At 33.3% G+C, this 20,684-nt stretch overlaps 1 protein-coding gene across 1 annotated transcript; it reads left to right on the top strand.

Moving 5' to 3' along the window:
* Positions 1–11,656, top strand: LOC132744528 (SET domain-containing protein 9-like). The gene is made up of 6 exons (XM_060733276.1): positions 1–125; positions 6,081–6,352; positions 7,382–7,505; positions 9,718–9,833; positions 10,200–10,326; positions 11,255–11,656. The coding sequence occupies exons 1-6, from the start codon at positions 46–48 to the stop codon at positions 11,355–11,357; spliced, it is 822 nt and encodes a 273-aa protein (XP_060589259.1). The 5' UTR covers positions 1–45; the 3' UTR covers positions 11,358–11,656.
* Positions 11,657–20,684: the final 9,028 nt, after the last annotated feature.

The raw sequence follows: 20,684 nt of genomic DNA on the forward strand, positions 1-20,684 counted from the left end.
GGACATGTGCACGGATTTTGCAATTTGGGATGCAAAGTTATTGCAATGATTAAGCATTTTGCACGAAGATGGAACCAATATAAATACAGATTTGTACCGTGGCTAGCTTCAAATATAAACGAAAGGTTGCTTTTCACTTTTCTTTCCGTGCAAAATTTGCACATTAATGCAGATTTTAGTGAAAGTTAGGAACAATTCGTCCATAATCAATTTCGTACCCACATCCTGATACATTTTGTTGATTGTTTTTTGGTTTTTGTTCACTTTTTGTTGATTTTTGTGTCGCCTCTACGGAGTAGTGGCGACATATAGGGATCACTTCTCCGTCGTCTGTCTGTCCGTCTGTCTGTCCGTCCGTCACAAAACTTGTCCGGACTAATCCTCATAAACTACTGGTGAAATTTCATCCAAACTTTACAGGAATGATCAGTACCAAGTCTAGTTGTGCATATTGTCAGCATTTTCCGGTTCAATGATTTTTGTCAGAGTTATGGCCCTTTAATAATTTTTATTTTTAAAGTTTGCAGTGTCTATTCTAGGAATTGAAAAATAGGGGTGATTTTCCCCCCTCTATTTCAAAAAAGGGGGCGATTTTCAAAATCAAAGGGTGCCAATATAAACTGCCAATGTTAAATCGTCTGCATTAAGTTTACACTGAGGCGTTCAACCGAGGCAGCAGAAATTGTCCCCCCTTAATTTTTAAATGAAAACAAATTATTACAGAACTGCCGCGATTGATTATAAAGGGATTGGCAATACAAATAATCGAACTATCTTTCACGTCTAGATCGTAGCCAAGCTAGGAATTGCCTCATTTTTCTTGATTATTTACTACACTAAAATGGCGCCCAACTGTCAGACCTAGCACACTAGTTCCGGTCGATACGGAACATTCCGTTAATTTCCGTCAACTCACGTAACCAGTACCATACGGTACTAAATTATTATAATTAGCTTACAGTTACCTCCCTTCGGTTTTCGGTGTAAATGTAAACAAAACAACCAAATATAATGCGGGATGGAAGTTTTACGGTTTTTAGGGCTGTGCATTGCTTTTTTTTTCTGTCACGATACGTATCACGATATTTGTTTTTCAAAACGATGCGATTCACGATATGTATTGCATACTTTGAAGAAATGCGATGCATATTGCGATTCTTATGTTGCTATGCGATACGTATCACGATACTGACTTTCAGACTTGGTGTATAAAAATTTGGCCATTTGTTTACAGCATAGTTATGAATATTATACAAAACTATTACAATAACAAAAAAATAAACTCTTTATCTTGTTGTTACAACTTGGTAGCCTGGGTTCCAGTCTGTCGATTTTTTATGTGCTTCTGTTCGGCAAATCGACAGCCCGGGGAAATACAATTTTCGATCGAAGCGCCACCTAGTATACACCCCGAAAATTACGGGTGTTATTAAAGAACGATAACTCATGCAACAGCAAACTAGTTTCTAAAAATAGAAACGGAATTTCCACGGAGTGACCCAAAGCTCAACGAACAGTTACGGAGCCTCGCTTTCAAAACACCATTTCCGATTAAAAACTAACACTCGTTGACAAAGTTTATTGCATGATAAGTGAATTTGATCAACAGGTGTGATTAGTTAAAGTAGATAAAGTGTGTGAGCATCAAATAATTGTGCTGGACTCAATTTGTAATGGTAAATGGCGTCAAATTTTCAACATTTATCATCTTCGCCTCGATTTCGATTTAGTCATGTTATTTGTTGGTCACGTGCTAATCGGTCTATTAATAGGATTATCATTAGTCGATAATTACATGGGAAACCCCGCAGGTTTCCCCAGGCGTTGATACTATCAAAACCAGAGATGTTGTGTTATCTATGACGATCGAGTATGAAATAGCGCGTAAGTTATGAATAAATAAAAAATATCAACGCCTGAATCCCAGGCTAACAACTTGGTTTCCGATTTTGATCTTTTAACAATTTACTTTTCTGATTACTTAAGGATTAAAGGTATTGTTAATTATACCAAAACAGCAAACTGATATCTACTATTCTAACACTAAAGTCCACTACTGTAAATATGGCAGTTTAACATTTCAGTTTTACAATACACCACTAAAGATTTTCATTGTGAAAAAAAATAGTAACAAAAAATAGTAACAAGTGGTTAACAAATAGGTCAACAACTTTGAAAATAACAGTTTATCCGTTTCACTCTCAGTTTTCTCGAAAGATTTGTGCTCAACCCCAGAGTATAATTGTTTTTTTTTGAGTTTGCAAATTTTGCAAACACTCGACGTCCGGTCTTCCACATTATACAACACTGTCTATAATGTTCCCAAAACTCGTGAATTATATGACAAGGGAGGATTAACTATAGTTTCCCCTTCTAATTTTTTTGCAGTCTACATGTTTTCTGTTTGTTTGTTTTGTTGTTTTTTTTACGGGAAAATGATGACAACGGAAATGAAAGTATAAATACGTGACGAATATCACATGGGAATGTTGTCATCATCACTATTTTAATCCGACATCAAGTGCGACTAAATAAAATTACAAATTCATGTTTGTAGGTTGTTTTTTCTTGAAAACGCATAGATCTCTAATTGTTTTTTAATTATAAACAAGTTCAAAGAACACCAGCCCATTTATATGGAATTGATAAAACTTGGTTAGTTACCGTTAAATGATTGCGGACATGGGGAAACGAGATGACAACGATGATATGATAATAGTCGCGCTTGTTCATTGTTTTCATCCAAGCCTGTTTTCTTTCTTCAGTCTTTCAAAAAAGACGTTTGTCCTTATATTCCTAGATATTGTTAGTGTATTGCGATACGTTCCCGCTATATCGATACATCGGGAGATGAAATTTGTATTGCATCGCAATATATTGGAATTTGTAATTTTATTACGATGCATACATCGAGGACAGGGCAGATCGCGATGCATCGATGAATCGTTACACCTCTAACGGTTTTATTAACTTTTTTATAGATGCGCAATTTTCACGCACATGATTTTGAATTGTGCGCGATCTGTTAAATACTAGCGTGAATCGCGCAATTGCGCGTCCCAGAATAGACACTGAGTTTGTCCGGACTACTTCTCTTATACCACTAATGCAATTTCAATGAAACTTTACAGGATTGATCTGTAGCTCAAGTCCTTGCGCATATTGCACGGGTTTTCCGGTTGAATGATTTTTGGCCCTTTGATAAAAAGGTGTTTTTTTCTGTGTGTCGCCAGATACACAAAAGCTTGTCCGGACTACTCATAAACTACTGGTGCAATTTTATCCAAACTTTCCTGGAATGATCAGTACCAAGTCTAGTTGTGCACTGTCCGTCTGTCTGTCCGTCTGTCACAAAATTTGTCCCAACATGAAATTGGCCATCATGAGGCGACACATGTGATTACTGATCGCTCTTGTTTTTTATCACAGTTAAATTGAAGTTGTTGTGAGTTCTAATAGCAGATATACACTAGATATTTAAAAGAACCAAGGGATCTATTCAAGAAGAGATAGGGACTGGTTCCCAGATTCCCTTGTATCTCATAGCTGTCTCTCAATTCAATTTATACCTGCTTAGTGTAATCGTAAAAGATTTTGAAGCAGTATTATCATGATGTAGATGAAGTCTTGTCAGATGTATACTTAGTTCCTACATGTATGATATCACAGGTTCTATGATATCACAGTATTTACTTTTTCTGTGAGTGCATGAACGAACACTTAGGGTGTGACACTTAGGGTGTGGAGCTCAAAACACCTTTAAAATCCAAATGAAATGTGTATTTGTCTATCCCAGCACATGTACTGATTATATATATCAAAAAAACTAAATATAAGCAGTTTTGAAAAAAAAACCATATTTCAATGTCTATAATAATACACAAGTTGAAAATGTTCGCCCGAAAAAATCCGCACACCTACAGACAAAATCACCATGTAGATGTATTTTATTTGATTTCCAATATTTTCACATAATCCGTTTTGTCTATCAACACAGAAGATACTATTCTCCACGATGATGGTCAATTTTAAACTTCAAGATCAATATAAACACAGGCTTTGCAAAAGTTGCTGGACCGTCGGACATGTCCGGCAAAAATCAGGCAGACCGATATTTTTTTCAGAGTTCCGGACCTTATGTCCGGTACGAATACCGATATATCCAAGACCGATCAAGACCGAGTTTTCTCCCTTAAAAAAATGTAAAAACGAGTTTTGATTCGCCGTTTCTTATAAGTGTCCAATCAAATTCAAGATACATACGACTTTCAATGACCTTGTACTCGGAAGAAAATATCGGTGTTACTGAATTATTACGATGGCACTTACTCTATTGACATGCTGTTTGATAAGGACTCTGATTATGATGATGGTGATTTTGATCATGAATGTTTCGATTTCCAGACAGAGTCCATCAATCTGGATAAACTGATGTTTTATTTAAGAGAATAAAATTGTGTTGCAAATCTTTAAAAGTTGCTATCATATGTCTTTAAAAAAAACACAAAGGTATTACCATATACATATATTTGGAAAAATAATTCGGTCAGACACAAGTTCTTTCGGTCACACAAGAATTGAAAGTTTGTCTGACCGAATGTCAGGCAACTTTTTCAGCAGTTTTGCGAAGCCTGTAAACAACACAAATAATGAAATAAATATCAAGATTATTGCCAGTTTACTCAATCCATTTAAAAAACCTTATGACAAATACACAATTGGTTCCCCAGCTTTACTTTATTGGAATGTTCCGCGCTTTGAATATGGGAATCAACATATTACTGAATGGCTCTGACTATTGCCAGACTGGTTTTCATCTTCAAGGGCTGCGCATTCCAATACGGCAAAGCTTGGGAGCAGATTGTGTGTTTGTCAAAAGATTCATATAAATATATGATTAAACTTCATGTCAGAGAAATTCATTGAATAGTTGCAAGAAATTAATGATTTTAAGGTTTGTGCTTTCTGGGGCATGTGTGTTTACCAATTGTCTTGATTACTGTACTCTAATTAAAAACACAAAAGACACATCAACAAACCAGTATACTGGAAAGGCTTGTATATTTGGAATTTTATATGCACAAGAGATGTGCTTAAGACACCATCATTATTATTTATTGGGTACTACTTTGTTTTTCATGAACATATCATACCATGAATATAAGAACCAAAGAAATATTTTGTCCTCTTTAAGATTATTGTGCATTATAATTTCATTTACATTATAAGGCCTAAAAAAAAAATTGTTGTGTTTCTGGTGGCGAGGCCAAAAAAAGTAGGGTCGGTAGGTAGGATTTTCTTTTTTTTTTCAGTCAATCAACGATTGTAGATATGTCAGATACGGATTATATGGACTTTGAATTATATTCTATAGCATATAAAAGTACTTAAAAATGTTAGACTACCAAACCTAGACTTCAATCTTATATTTGGAAATAAATTTTACCAATGGCATGACTCGACTTTCTTTTTCATTTTTTTTATTCTTACCGAACAACTGGCTTCAATTTTAATATTATCACTCTTAAAATGACCATGCACGTCCGAAAAATGTTTTGAGCTGTTTTGCTGTGGTCAATTAATTTGAATTCCTGTTTTGCCAAACTATGATTGTATTTTTAAAGAAAATCGCCAGCAGTGACACTTCGGCTGCTTGTTGTGCCGCCATATTTGCCGGTGCGCGTTAATACGTAATTTGAACACGAATCGTCTGTGCCTCACATCGTTGTCGACTCGCAATACTAAAACCCGTCTTAGGTACGGTCGGCACGGGCGCCATTTTTTTTTGTACATCGATAAAAAACTTTGGGTCGGCGCTAAAAAATAGGGTCGGTCGGGCCACCGGAAACACAACATTTTTTTTTTTAGGCCTAAGCATTTTACTTTTTGCACAAATAGATAATCCACTAATTTAAGAACATTAGAGAACATCGTCACAAGACATTAAGAAAATGCCCTTTGTGACAAAAACACAAAATTTCATCATATCATGCCTACAAAATTAAGTGAACTCACAGCAAGTTTATACTCTATTTTTGAGTCAGTTACTAAATATTTCATCAACATTGCTTTTTTTTCAGTTCACCAAGAATAGTACCATCATCTAAGGAAGACAAAATCATATCAGATGAAGATGTTGAGGATTGTTTACTGTTACTATTCACTGCCTTTCACAAAAATAGAAAAGAGAAGGAATCATTGGAGTCCAGATATAGTGAATGCAGCAAGCTAATGCATGATGTGTGCGGGTTTTCTATTGAGAGGCAGAAAAGTTTGCTTGAGAATGGAGGTAGAGGAGTCTTTGTGGCAAGTGGACAAGTACAATGTGGAAGCGTTGTAGCTATGTATCCAGGTTAGTTAATTTTACACAGAATTTATTTTAGTTTGATTGTGCGTGAAGCTTGTAGACATTCTTTATTCCGTTATTGGACCAAACAGTACTGAGCAATGAGTGTAAAGTTTCATGTACCTGATGGGGTTTGAACCCGCATGGCTAGTGATCCTAAAATTGACAAGTCTACCATATGCAAGGGACGGCAAAATAAAATTTTTATTTTCTTGTCAGTTTTTGCCACGATCTATTTTGTACTTGGCCATATGATAATTATATAATATAGTAAATTCTGGTCAAATTTCACTTGTCCATATAAGCTTAGGGACAACCTGGGAATTTGCCACCCCCGATATGCTCATTGATGTATCATGGTTGGTCTGAAATACCACATCATCCAATTTAATAATAAACTAAACAGTATCATCTAGTGCCCTAAATCCCTGGGAGACCTCATCACGTAGTGGTCTACAAAGTTTCAAAGTTGTTGAGATCATGGCCCTTTGGTAATTAGGGCTTTTTTCAGTGTAAGGAAAAAGAGCCCTTTCTTTAAAATAAAAAATGGCCCAGTATTTTTGTAAATTGTGAAGAAGAATTTTTGTTAGTGGATTTTTAGGGAATGCTTCATGATTTTGTAGAATTCTTTTTGTGGAGATTAGTATATTAGCAGCATGTTCTGGTTAAGAATTGCAGAAATAAATGAACATGTTTATGAGCTGCTTTGCTGGTATTTTTCTTAAATAATGACAGCACAGTGGAAAACACCTTACCTATCATGACAAATATACACTAAAATAGGTGAATTGAAACTGAAAAGAAGGCAAGAGCGGTTTTGTTTTATTAATAAATTTGTTAAGGTTTCAGACAATGCATGGATCCCCTGACCTGTTTAATTCTAATTATCAGATTAGTGGATACTATAAGAATTTCACCACAACATTCATGTGTTTGTTAACAAAAGAGCACATGTCAATGTTTGTGGTTAAATCTATTGTTATTCAAATAAAAGGTTTGAATTATATTATATACCTTACATGAAATCACATTCAGGTGTGGTATATCAGCCATGGGAGCCTGTATTCTGGGTTAGCCTTGCGAATTCATTCTTATTTAGATGTGCTGATGGGGTACATATTGATGGTAAAGATACTGGTCTTTCAAAGATGATGTACAAGTAGGTACAAACAGTATGCAAATACTTTATATTTTTATTTACTTTTATATTTCTGCTTTCTTCACAAATATTTTAGTGCATTAATATTGTTGTTGGTTGACTAATTAATGTGTTAAAGGACTCATTATGCTTTTTTTACCACTTCCATTTAATAATATTTTAATCAAAATCTAAAATATTGTGAGCAGCCCATTGAAAACAAAATTGATTAAAAAAAATAAACTGAAGCAGAACAATGTGGTATTAGAAAAGACAAGGATAAAAAAGAACAAAATTGGGAAAGTTAAGGCTTTCTTTAAGGCACTGTAAGGAACTGATAAATTGACAACATAGTTCAGATATATACCTAAAAGGACACCATATATGCAAAATTTTACCATACGGTTTACAAGTAATGGTCACTTTTCTGAAATAAAGCTTTTGATACATCCAAAAAAAGTTTCTGTATAATGATAATGTTAAGCACCTGATCGTACGTCTGTCTATATCAGTTTTCGTGTCTGTTTAGTATTTTTGTAATTGGTGGAAGGAAATAGATACTACTTGGCAGAAAAGTTAAGTATAATGAGACGATGTGCAGAGTGCAGGTTTGACCTTTTTCAGGTGAAGAGCATGGTCACACATAGTCATTTTGTATCAGTTTCAAAATTTTGTGTCTGCTGTGTATCTTTTGAACCAATAAAAAGAAATTAAAACTTTTTTGCTGAAAAATTTCCTGTAAGAGGCTATACAGAACACAGATTTGGGCCTCCTGATATCAATAAAATTGTCTGGTCTTTAACAGAAAAAGGTGAAAAGAAAGTATTGGAGAACTAGAGAAAGCCCCTGCAGGGCACTCGTTTGGCCATTTTTGGGGCCGAATATCGGCCCCATTCCCCTCTCAAAATCATATGCTTTTTTCCCCTATTTCAGCAGAAAATTCCCCTCAAAAGAATTGTAGTATAAATGTTTATAATTCAACAAAAAAAAGTGATGTTTTCATTTCATAAAAAAAAAAAATATATTTCTGTTTAACTTTCAATGGATTGAAAACTAAATTACAGTTGTCAATAACGCTGTATGTTAAAAACCGAAAGTTAGGCAGGAAGTGAGAAATGTAGAAGGAGGTAACTCTCGTAAAATTATTGACAAAATTAATGTGGCAGATAATCATCGTAGGAGTTTACCTTATATTCAATTTGTTTAGAGGAATAGACATACATTGTCATATTCTGCTATTTTAAAACAAAAACTATTTTAATTTCTGTCAGTTGTTGTTGGAAAAAACTTATTCTCTTGCAGTTTTGTACTCAAATATTTTCTTACCCAGTTTTACAGTTACAGACAAAATTTTCTCTGAAACCAAACCCTTTTTAGAAAAGGCGATAAAAACTTTCTTGTTTATTTTTATTAATTCTTATTTCAATTCTCATTGTTATAATTGTTTCAATCTAAAGAACAGGCAGAAATATTAGAAAATAGATTAAGAACTGACCAGTGCAATTGCAAAATAGTGCTGATACATTTTTACTTTTAAAAATAAAGAAACAAATTAATGACTATAATAGGAAATAACTTTCCTGTGTTTCCATCACTTGGGTACAACATACCCCCTAGGAAAGTCTGCCTTTCCAGAGCTTGTTGCACTGATTCAATTTTTGTTGTACAAGTTTTTTTTAAAAAAAAAACAGCAACAAAAACAACTGTCAGTTTTAATTTTTTATCATTAAACAAAAATGCTTTATGCTTGTTATAGATTTTAATATAACCCTAACGTTTTTCAGAATTGCACTTCACCCTCTCACTTTAGAATTTGAAGGGGTATAAAACGGCCTTGGCCAAAACATATATCTGGAGCTCTGATTGATGTTCTGAGTCAGTCAAGTACAAATAACAAAGCAATAAAGAAAAATAATGAGATAGCCTATCTCAAGAAAAAACTTCATGTGATATGTTTTATTTGTTAAGGTCTATAGTAATAAATATACTAGCTATTGTAAGTAATGGTAGGAAATTGTGCCAAGAGTTAGTGTAAAACCTTAATTTAAAGAACTCATATATGGCTTAAAATTCCCCTTTTTGTCTTAAAATGACGCAAAATTCCCCTTCCTGAGGGTATGGGTACCTGTCCCCAAAAGTTGTCTAGTGCCCTGCCCTGCAGATGAATATATGTAAGTTGGAAGGCCTACTTTTAAATTTCTCCTGTTTCATTTTATGTTGTTATTCTTGACAGTTCCTGCTCAAAGAGAGACAGTGTCTATGGAAAGTTGATGTGTGATACAAGATGGCTTACTGAGACACCAGTCAACCCTTTAGCTGTGGGACAATATGTCAATAACCAGTCTAATAGTAAGTCTATATGTAACATAATTGTTATAAGTGTGATTAAAAAAGAGTGTTGGAGCATCACATTAAATACAGTATTCCGGTATATACCAGACAAGGGACTTAAATGAATAAATTCTAAAAACTTGCCTTTTCACCCGTAGAAATGCACTTTAAGACAGCTAATTCATCTCCCCACACCAATTTGTACATGATTATGAATGAAAAATGTTATAATCGCCAAAAAAGCGTCCATATACTATTGTGCATCCTTTAAAAACTGTGCTCAGAATTTTATTAACACAATGCAAATTTACATACGTGCTTTGTTCAAATTGTTTAGATACAATTTACTTCACTTCATGAACTTTTTTGTCTTCAATCTTTTAGAATATGCAGCAAATGTAGCATATCAAGAATTTGATATACCAGCTAGTTTCCCTATGGAGTTAAGACAGTATATTCCAAATACAGAAGCAAGGTTACATCAAGATATGGAGCAAACATTCTACAATAGGTAAGGCATCCTATATAAATAAATATTGACATTGTATACAATGTTTCATATGCTCATAAGTTTATATTTTCGTCAATACATGTACTTTCCCTTGATATACAGCTAAGGAAAATACCTTGATACACAATATTGTGTTTGCTTGCATTGTGTTGATTCATTTATCTTGAAGAAACATTTGAATGTACAAATGAACACTGAATCTGATTTTGAAATATCAAACAGATATATAATTATATTTGTAGCTTAAATATTTTAGTTCCACTATCCAATGAATATGGAGACAGTGTCTATTCTAGGATTTGAAAAACGGGGGATTTTTATCGAAAAGTGAGAATTTATTACATTTACTGATTTTTTTTCCTTTCTCTATGTAAAAGTTTCACCCTGCCTCTGAAAAAATACGGGGGAATTCTCAAAAATAGAAGTGAATCCACCCTCCTAGAATAGACACTGTGGAGAGCTTTTGTACTCATCCTGCCATCAGTGTAAGTGTTGTTGTCACACTTTATGTTAAGTTCTTGTGTGTAAGTTGGTGTCAGAAACTACTGAAGGGAATGTGTTGAAAATTTACATACTTGTTTTCTGTAATAATCTTAACCCATAATTCTGAGTTCCCTTGTTACAAAGTTATGCTACTTGCTTCCAGTCATGTACTGAGAATGGTCGAGGAAGCTGTCTTATAGACAGATTAATATGAATTTATTATACTGCACAATTATTTCACACTTCAAATATAAATTAAATCATAAATTTGTTTTTGCTGTAGATATGTATAACATGAAATGTTTATCCAATGAAAATTAGCGTTACAAATGTTTAGTATTATTTGGTTTCATGGAAGTTATAACGTAACAAATATCATGTTTTGTGATGTTCACTGAATAGGCATATACAGTATACTATAGTGAATGTTCATTCATGTTTTCAGGTTATTGAGAGTTGTTGTGCTTGTGTCTCTGCGAGATATATATGAAGGTGAAGAGATCTTTTCAACATATTACACAATAGTACAAAAAGACAAGACAGCATAATGAGTGATAGTGAGGACTCACAGGAACAGATCCCAATTCTAAATTCCCTCTACCGATCCAAGATCTTTATGGAGAGAGGGGTTATACTTACAAACTGCGGATTGTAATCCTGGGTGAATATGTGTCTATCCTGTTTAGATCTACTTTCATTTCGTAGTGCCTATATGAAGAGTTAAAAACATGATATTCTCCAAGTACGTGAGAGTCTAAAAAATATTTTTTGATGTCTTTATACAAGGAACTTTTCTTTTATTTGAACAGATTTTTTGTTTAACATATCTTGCGGATGATGAGAGACAGAAGTTTTTTTGAAAGAAGATTTTGCAAATTGAGGCAACCTTCTTGACTTGCTTAAATGACCTGTACATGTAGTTAAATACAACTTGCTCTGTTCACAGATTTTGTGTTGATTGTATGGTACTACAGTGCCTTGTTCATAGATTTATAGTTGACAGTATAAAAATACAGTGGTCTTTTAACAGATTATGAGTTGACTTAAGGTAAGTGCTCTGTACAAGTTAATTTAGTTGACATAGGTGTTTTAAAATTTTTAGAATTTGGGTTTTTAAACTTGGGGTTCATTCTGTCCTTTATATGCATAAAAAAAGTGTTTTTAAATTTAAAGGGGCATAATGCATTTTAGAAAAGGATTTTGGTTGCGCCTTTAAATACAAACCATTTGGGAAATACAGTGCTTTGTCACAGATTATGAGTTGACATAAAGAATATAGTGCTTTTTTCACAGATTATGAGTTGACATAAGGAATACAGTGCTTTGTTCACAGATTATGAGTTGACATAAAGAATACAGTGCTTTATTCACAGATTATGAGTTGACATAAAGAATACAGTGCTTTGTTCACAGATTATGAGTTGACATAAAGAATACAGTGCTTTGTTCACAGATTATGAGTTGACATAAGGAATAAGTGCTTTGTTCACAGATTATGAGTTGACATAAGAATACAGTGCTTTGTTCACAGATTATGATTGACTGGAATTTTAAACAATTTTTGGGTAAAGAATTTTGGGAGTTGACAAAAGAAGACAGTGTTTTTTTTCACAGAATTATAGTTACATAAAATTTATAGGGGTTAAACAGATTTATTTGGGGAAAATAAAAGGAAAATTTAGTACTGAAATTGAGAATTACCCACATGGTTCATTCATGACCAATTATAGAAGGTAAAGAAAATCCCTGTATTATAAGTTGATGATTAATTACAACGCTGTATAGTACTGTATAAGTGGTTTATTTTGCGACATGAAAATATTGGCAATTTTTTGTGAATTGAAATTATTCCCAAATATTTTATCAAGCAAAAAGTATTTCTTTTTAGGCAAACTTTCATACAGCATCTTACATGAATAAGTGTGACTGTTCAGGCACTGATTATCATTTCTCATTGCTCGTTTGTTTAAGTTTGGTCTTAACTAATCACAAATGTTTTAATAAAACAATATATATATGTGTTAATAACACAAAAGGTTATTCATATAACAAAAGAATGTTTTAAAATATGACAAAGAAATGTATGATCAGGTCCTTTATCAAACTAACATTGTATATTTCAAACAATTACATAAATAATAAAAGTATTAAACAACTGAATAGAACAATTGCGGTAACTACATATTCTTAACATGTACCTGTGTAATATATGATATCACAAAAAACAGTATTAAATTCAAGCAATCATATTTTCGCAAATATATCCACATGCAAAAGTCCACTTTTTGACATTCGCAAAATGTCCACTTATACAGTAATTAATCTTAGTGATTTTGTGTATTTAGTATTTAGGTCATAGTGTTCTAAGGAATAGTATAACGAAATTGTAAATAGTTTGCCTCTAGATTACAGTTATTTATAAATGAATGTGATTTTGGAGGAAAAAATTGGTAATCCAGTATTATTTTGTTATTTTTAACAGTATTAAAAGAAAATATACAGAATTACTACATATTTTGTAGTGACATAAATCTGGAGGCATGCTTCATGTGAAGAATGAATTCTTGTTTGAATTATGTATAATGCATTTGAGTTGGTCACGACAAAACCAACATAATGGGTTTGCGGCCAGCATGGATCCATGCTGTTCGCCTACCAACCCTTTTACAAGTAGAGAAACTGATAGCGAACAGCATGGATCCTGATCAGACTGCGCGGATGCGCAGGCTGGTCTGGATCCATGCTGGTCTCAAACGCATTATGTTGGTTTTGTCATGACGCGGCTCATTTATGTAACAGTTCTCTGTGTATATTTTTAAGTACAGTTGATACTGTATATACGGACCTTCTGTTAGAGAGACTAGTTACAGTTGGTCACTATACACAGGTGGTCACTAGACATATAATGATTTGATGTGTATCTTAGTGTTATATTATTGTATAGTTACCATGATTTTTCACCTCATATAACAGAGGCCTATAATCCACCTCTTCCCAATCATATTTTTCTTTAAAATGTTTTCCCAAAAAGTTGAAGTTACTCCAGCTTTTTTATTCCCCAACTTCGCAATTTTAGCGATAACTTGGGCTAAGGCCTCTACCCAATTAAATGAGAAAAACAACCAAGTTAGACTAATATCAGTATAGACGAATGTATCTTTACAAATTCTTATAACAGTCTGATAAAATATTGTTTAAATATTATAAAAGATCAATGGCCTGGCGAAGAATACCAATCCAACATACTGCCTATTTGAAGGTTAAAAAATGCTGTAATGAAATAGTAAATAGTGTTTTTGGAATCATAATATTCATAAAATCTATCATTTTATCTCACCTTAAATGTAATTTACAGATCTATATATTTTTCTATATGTATTGTTTAATTGACATGTCATTAATCCTGGTGTATTTTTCTTACTAGATATTCAGTGAATTTTCATTAATTCTCTGTAATAAATCTAAACAATCAATATTTCTGTCAGCAAGATGTTCAATTTAAGAACCAAGTTGTTGGCTTTATGCATTGTATTATTTCTATATTTGGTAGAATTTTTATTCTCATCATCACTACATATTGTCTATTAAGTTATTAGAAGTGAGGGTATTTATAGAATTTCATTTGTTTGTAGCTTACAATTGACTAAGTTAGATTCACACAAATTGATCTACTTCCCTGCCCAAATTTTTTCCTTCATATTCATAGGAATATGGGAGCTGATTCCATCATGAATTGTACTCATTAACAACCATGTGGATTGAAATTGATTATAGAGTCAACATGTGGTACCTTTTAGATAGGGTTCAAACCCGGTGTTGAACTAATATTTCTGCTAGGATTTTGAGATTGACTCTGTAAATTAAACGCGTTTAAAACTGACTCACCTTGATCAGGTAAAAACTGGTCAATATTTCCTTGGAAGTCCTGAGAGTCAGTCTGGCCCTGTGCCGACACCCTTCCAACAACGTTCCTGCTGCTTCCGGTGTATGTTGGGGGATATCCTGCTGAAGGCAACTGTTCTCGTGACGCTCCGATATTCCCCGAAAAGGCTCTTCTTCCCTGGCTAGAGCGGCCTGCACTTCTTGTCTCCGACCTAGACCCCTCATCTGCGGCCTGTCACGGCTGAAAGGCGCGCCCACGTAGTCTATTCTGGCACGTCTGTGGCGCAATCATCCTTCCCTAGGCATTCCTCCAAAATGTTTTGAACAATGTTTTGATCAAGGATTTAAATGAAATATAGATATATTATAATCTCTCCAAAAAACAAATAAACGTTTGTTTCAGCGAAAACCTAACTCTAAAATCTAGTCGCCACGTGCAATTTCGTCAAGACTATTTTATCAGTGATGTTTCTTCCAGAATTGTCCAAGGGTGAATGAGGCCGATTAAGATAAAATTATGATAATATCCTAAAGTATGATGTCACTGGCACGTTCAGCTCTATATACTAAAATATATGCGAATACCAGCCTAATACGGAACAGAACATCTAGTCTGAGATGATGATAGTATGATTCATTTCTTAAAAATAACTCGCATTTATTTATTGAAAAGAACATAAATGCATTTATTAAAAAAAAATACTTTAAATTTAAAATCTAATTTTAAATTTAATTTCATCTTTTCACTGACCTTAAATACATCATGTAATATTTATTTTACATTTGCAAATTTTATGCCAACAGATTTTATATATAAGCAGACGCAGTGTATAGATAAAACAGTTTGTGTCAATGAATAAAATCTATTATTCCTATGACTAATTGACTATTAAACCTTTATACATTTTTACTAGAATTTGCTACTGCACATTCACTCCCTCAGGAAATATCAACACGACTCTTTAGTCTTTTCATTTCACTAGATTTAATTACGTTTAACAAGTCATGTGACAAAATTTTTGTGATGGGTGGGGTAATACTTATAACCTTTATTAGCGCAAGACTTTTTGCTGTCCAGATTTGTTTTCTGTGGTGGCAGATCTGCCCTCTTTTTTTTGAACATAAAATATTTCTAAACTGCTGACTTGATTTTCCCAGGGTATGGAAACAAATCTTCAATATTGGATGCCACGCTGTCAGCCATTTTGTATTGTAACAAACTACTAATTTACTGCTTGTACAAAGTTACGCCCGTTGACGATTCAGTGGTGGTAGAACACTAAAATAATAAATTTTTAAAAGGACTATCGATTGTCGCCTACTTTGGAGTGGTCTGATTAGTTTTTGATTTTCAATGACAATTGGGGACAACACTGTATGAAGTTTTACTTTAAGAAAGAAGGTCATTATTGTGGTAATATGACTTACTTATAACAAAAGGTAGGAGAATACTCATTTAAGGAGGTTTTCAATTCTTTCTGCACCATGCAAAGCAAAGAAGTGAATTAGTAGTCTATCAGTTTTGCATCACTTTTTTTTTTCCTTGACAAGAAATTTCACTGTGTTGTGATGTTTATAGGAAGACCATGTCACCATTCTGGCTTCCAAGTTACTTGGCCACTCAATAAGCACTTCAAAACAATCTATTATTGATGTACACTTTCTGTTTAAATGCTGTCTAAATTGAAGGGGCAATGTTTGTTCAAGTTCTTCTCTCCTTGGCCAATATATATATATATAGATCCAATAATTAGTATATATATATAAATCCAATAACACTTAACAGTCAGTACAAACCCTAGACAGAGTGCTCGATGGTATCCCAGAGCATACATATATATGGATTTATGTTCAATCAACACATTGAAAAACACATTGTCCTTTACTAATTAGTTTCATGCGCAAAACGCAATCATCAGAAGTGTAAATGGTAGTTTCTCAAGCTTATATATATAGGAACAGTCTTTGGTAAAGCACTTCTATGGTGTGTAAGAATAGACTTGAGACTTTGGGGTGGTAATTCCAAAAGTATACCCAAGAAAAGTTACTGATGTCTACTTCTAAAGTGTTCTTGACATCTTTATCACCTTAAGAACAAGTTTTCTTCACTTGCTTCTGACCATGAGGAGCACCTCTTGTATATTAATTAAAGTCTGTAAACGTTTACAGAGGGTTGGGAAAATTATTTATGAATGGCCCCTGTAAAATTGGGGATCATATCCACTTCCTTTCTTTTTCCAGAATGCATGCGGGCTTTTGAAAATAAATAAAAGGGAATTGTTATTTTTTAAAAAAAGCCGTGTTGTAAAAAAAATTTCTAAATTTTTTAATTTTCCCTTTTAAAAAAAAATCCACACTTAAGTTAAAATAAAAATTTAAAACCCTTTAAGGTTTAACTTGCTTTTGGGGAAATTTGGTATTTTAAAATTTTCAAACCCCAAAAAATTCATCAAAGGGGGAAAAAGGGGAAGGTGTTTTACCCCCTTCTTTTACTATAGGTTTTTCAAATGAAAACCCCTTTTCCCGGCAAAAATTTTGGGGGGCCCTTTTTTACTTTTAAAAAGCACACTGTTTTTTCTTCCCAAAATTCTTTTTCCCCTACAGTTGGTGGTCTTGGGAAGAAAAGCAACACAAATTTTGGACCATGTTGTTTTTAACCAAAAATATGCAAAAAAATGTGCATTTGAAAATTTCAAAATTAACCAAGGGACACAGGGACAAAAAAAATCAATATTGTTATTTAACTGTTTAGGAATATCTTTGTTTTCCTTTTCTTTTCTTTACGCCTTTTTTCAATTTCTTGATTTTAGGAATTATATAGAATATGTTTGTCATTCTAATATCAGCAATTTCTTTTAACAATTTGGTAACATTAGAGTTCTCAGAGTTCAAACTGTTTTGACAACAGGTGTATTTTTGGCCCATTAGGTTATATGTCATAGAACCAATAATATATTATTTTATCCATTTTGTGCTTGAAAACTTACTTGGACAAACTATATGTAACTGTTGCTTAAAAACACAACATGAAGGTAAAATTTCTTTGAACTAGGCATGCTTTATTAAGCATGTTTAGGAATAATGCATGTTTTAAAATTGCACATGAAGCAGACAAATGTTATATGAGATGATAACTTTGCATCTCTGCCTGTTAAAGGACAGGTTAGAATCCTATAAGATTTACCCAGACATTAGGTTTTTCTTCTTGAAAAATGTGGTAATATTAACTTGCACATTTGCTGTAGCAAATAAATCTTGGAAATTAAAGCCATTATCTGCCATGACACTGTCTCCAGGGTCACAAACACTCACAATTTTACAGCGTTCTACGATTTGTCTGGCACTTGTTGATCCTCCATATGCTTCGGACACATAATTATCTAATCCACCAGGTGTGGAACTAACGAAAATTTCTGTTTTTGAAGGTGGAATATGTGGGCTATTGTGCCTTTGGTGCTTTAGTGTTTTTTGGGGCATTCAGTCCCATAATTAATTATCCTTGTTCTAGGAAATTTTTGTTTAAAATCTGTTTGCATGAAATATCACACAAGCCTTCCACTAGGCCAAATGTTGATTTCCCTCCACTGTTTTGACATAAAAATAATCCATGTGTAAACAACATTTTTTACACTTGATTGCGAAATTGAAAAAAAGTTTGACAGTTCAAAGTCAGTTAAGTATCGCCTTAATTTCATCAATGTCATAAACAACTGATTCTCAACAGATATTCCTGATACTTGGAAATATATGTATCTCAAACAGTATGCTGCTGGCCCTAATGAATTCAAAACAAACATAAATTTGGCATATGATTCAACGCCTGTGTAAAAATGAATTAATTCATTTTTCATAGAGAATTTTTCAATTGGAAACATTGGTGTCTCCATAGTTTGTGTCATGAAATTTCTAACAGAGAACTTGTCTTCAAATAAAGGAGTTGCTCTTACACAATCAACTTCTTCATTGAAGCTTTTCTCTAACTCGCCTTTTCAAACTTCATGTCTTGTATTTTTTTGTTATCTCTTTTCTGTATTCTTTCTTGATCAAGAAGTAGGTCAGGTATTGTTTTGTCCTCAACCTCAGTGTCTAAAAATCTACGTCCTCATGAGGAACTTCTAAACCACTATCCTCTATTATGCTGTATATAGCTCAGTGCCTGTATTCCTGAATAGGACGGCCAGTCTTTTGGTCATTACAGGTATATTTGATTCTTGAATATTTTCCTGTCTCAAAAAAAGGAAAGGAATAATCACTGCTAGAGTGAAAAACTTCTTAAGAAAGTTAAAACTGACAGATTTAAAAATGATATTAAAAAACATTGAGCTTTTTTCGCCATTAAACAGTCCATACATTTTGAAGAGTCCACTTTCAGAATAGTCCAAATACTGATTTGCCCCCATTAGCCCAGATAAGCCCAATTCCGCAAACATTCTTACATGCACAGTTAGGTATTGAATTTCTCCTGATACCAAACTCGTCTTGTGTTGTTCTTGTACCTTCTTGTGGACTTGGGAAGCACTATTTCCCCTAAACTATTTTGCCTGATCAGAAAAACTTTCTTGTTGTAGGCTTTCATAGTGGTGAGATCACATGGGAACTGGCTGCAATGCCCAATGTCTATCTGTGAGGATACCATTTACCTTTTGCATCTCTTGCACTAAAGAGTCTCGGAAATCAGGTTATAAAAATTTGATACAACTAACACCTTTAAACAAATAATACACAATTCATTGACCACAAACCAAGTTATATTGGAAAAAATAAACATTATTATTATGAAATCTGTAATATAATCTTTTTCAAAGCATGTGCTCAGTAAAAAGCACACATTTTGTCATTACAGATCTTCAAGGTTTTAGCTAATCACTGGCAAAAGTTTCACTAGCATCAGCAGGAAAATCCTATGTCCAAAAAAAAATGATGCAACTTTGGGACAGACTGTGGGATGAGAGGAGTGAGTGTAACCCAAATCAACTTGTGTCGCATGTAACTCAAAAAGGATTTGACATAGAGTCATCAAACCTTATAGGAAGGTTGCTCAGCATATTTTGTTTTGCACCTGGGGTTTCGCTTGTGGATTTTATCCAGTATTTGTAGAGTAGATTGTCTGGACAATTCAAAATATATATCCGTCTTTCTCCTGGGAATAAAAAGATTTTACAAAAACCTATATATATCTACCTTTCCTTATTATGTTTTGCCCTAGTATGTTCACCACATGACTTTTTGGAAAAAGGCATAAAATAAACAAAAACAAAACAAACATGTCTATTTGTACAAGGAGGTGCGGGCCCAACAAGTTGTTGATTTTTACGTACAGGTTATCCTTCAGCTCAAATATTTTTTCAAATTTTATACTTATAAAAAAAACACATAATAACACCTTAATTAACAATATTAACTTTATTCACTATCTTAAATAAAGCCTTTGTTACTTTTATGACATCCAAATAAAACTAATAATAATATCAAAATCATTGTTGTAATAATGTTAAAGATAATAACATTTCATCAGCAATTGTAAACAATTACTCATATTACTACATTCCTTTGTATTTGTTATGTAAATTAGCTGCTGATGGACATTAGCAACTCTGCCTCTTCTATACTGATTCCAATCTTGTGCATTTTATTTATGCATTCTCTGATAATTACTATGAAGTATATTCCAAAAATGTCATCTTTCTCTAGTTTGATTTTTATTTCCTCGTCTATTTAAGTGTTACACAAAACTTAACACATTCTGAAAAATGATAGTATGATAATCATTTAATTGTTTGTTTGCATTACTTTTTCCTTCGAATTTTTTTTATTACATCAAACCACATATCACTGCGCATGATATACAGACTGTAGTCTTGTGTAGTTGACAGATATTTTTTCATATATCCACAAACTAAAATAATTTTGTTTCAGCTTATAAAGGTCTAAATAAATTTTGGCACTTTGGCAAGTGCTATACAGCTGAACAATATAATGATTTTGCTGACAGG

Source organism: Ruditapes philippinarum, unplaced genomic scaffold (genome assembly GCF_026571515.1).
Source record: "Ruditapes philippinarum isolate M1 unplaced genomic scaffold, ASM2657151v2 ctg2054_1_1_1_1, whole genome shotgun sequence".
NCBI classification, from domain to species: Eukaryota; Metazoa; Mollusca; class Bivalvia; order Venerida; family Veneridae; genus Ruditapes; species Ruditapes philippinarum.

Coding starts and splice junctions, on each gene's coding strand:
- LOC132744528 (XM_060733276.1), top strand. CDS start 46: ATGATTAAGCATTTTGCACGAAGATGGAACCAATATAAATACAGATTT. Junction 6,353..7,381: donor CGTTGTAGCTATGTATCCAG/GTTAGTTAATTT, acceptor AATCACATTCAG/GTGTGGTATATCAGCCATGG. Junction 9,834..10,199: donor TGTCAATAACCAGTCTAATA/GTAAGTCTATAT, acceptor TCAATCTTTTAG/AATATGCAGCAAATGTAGCA.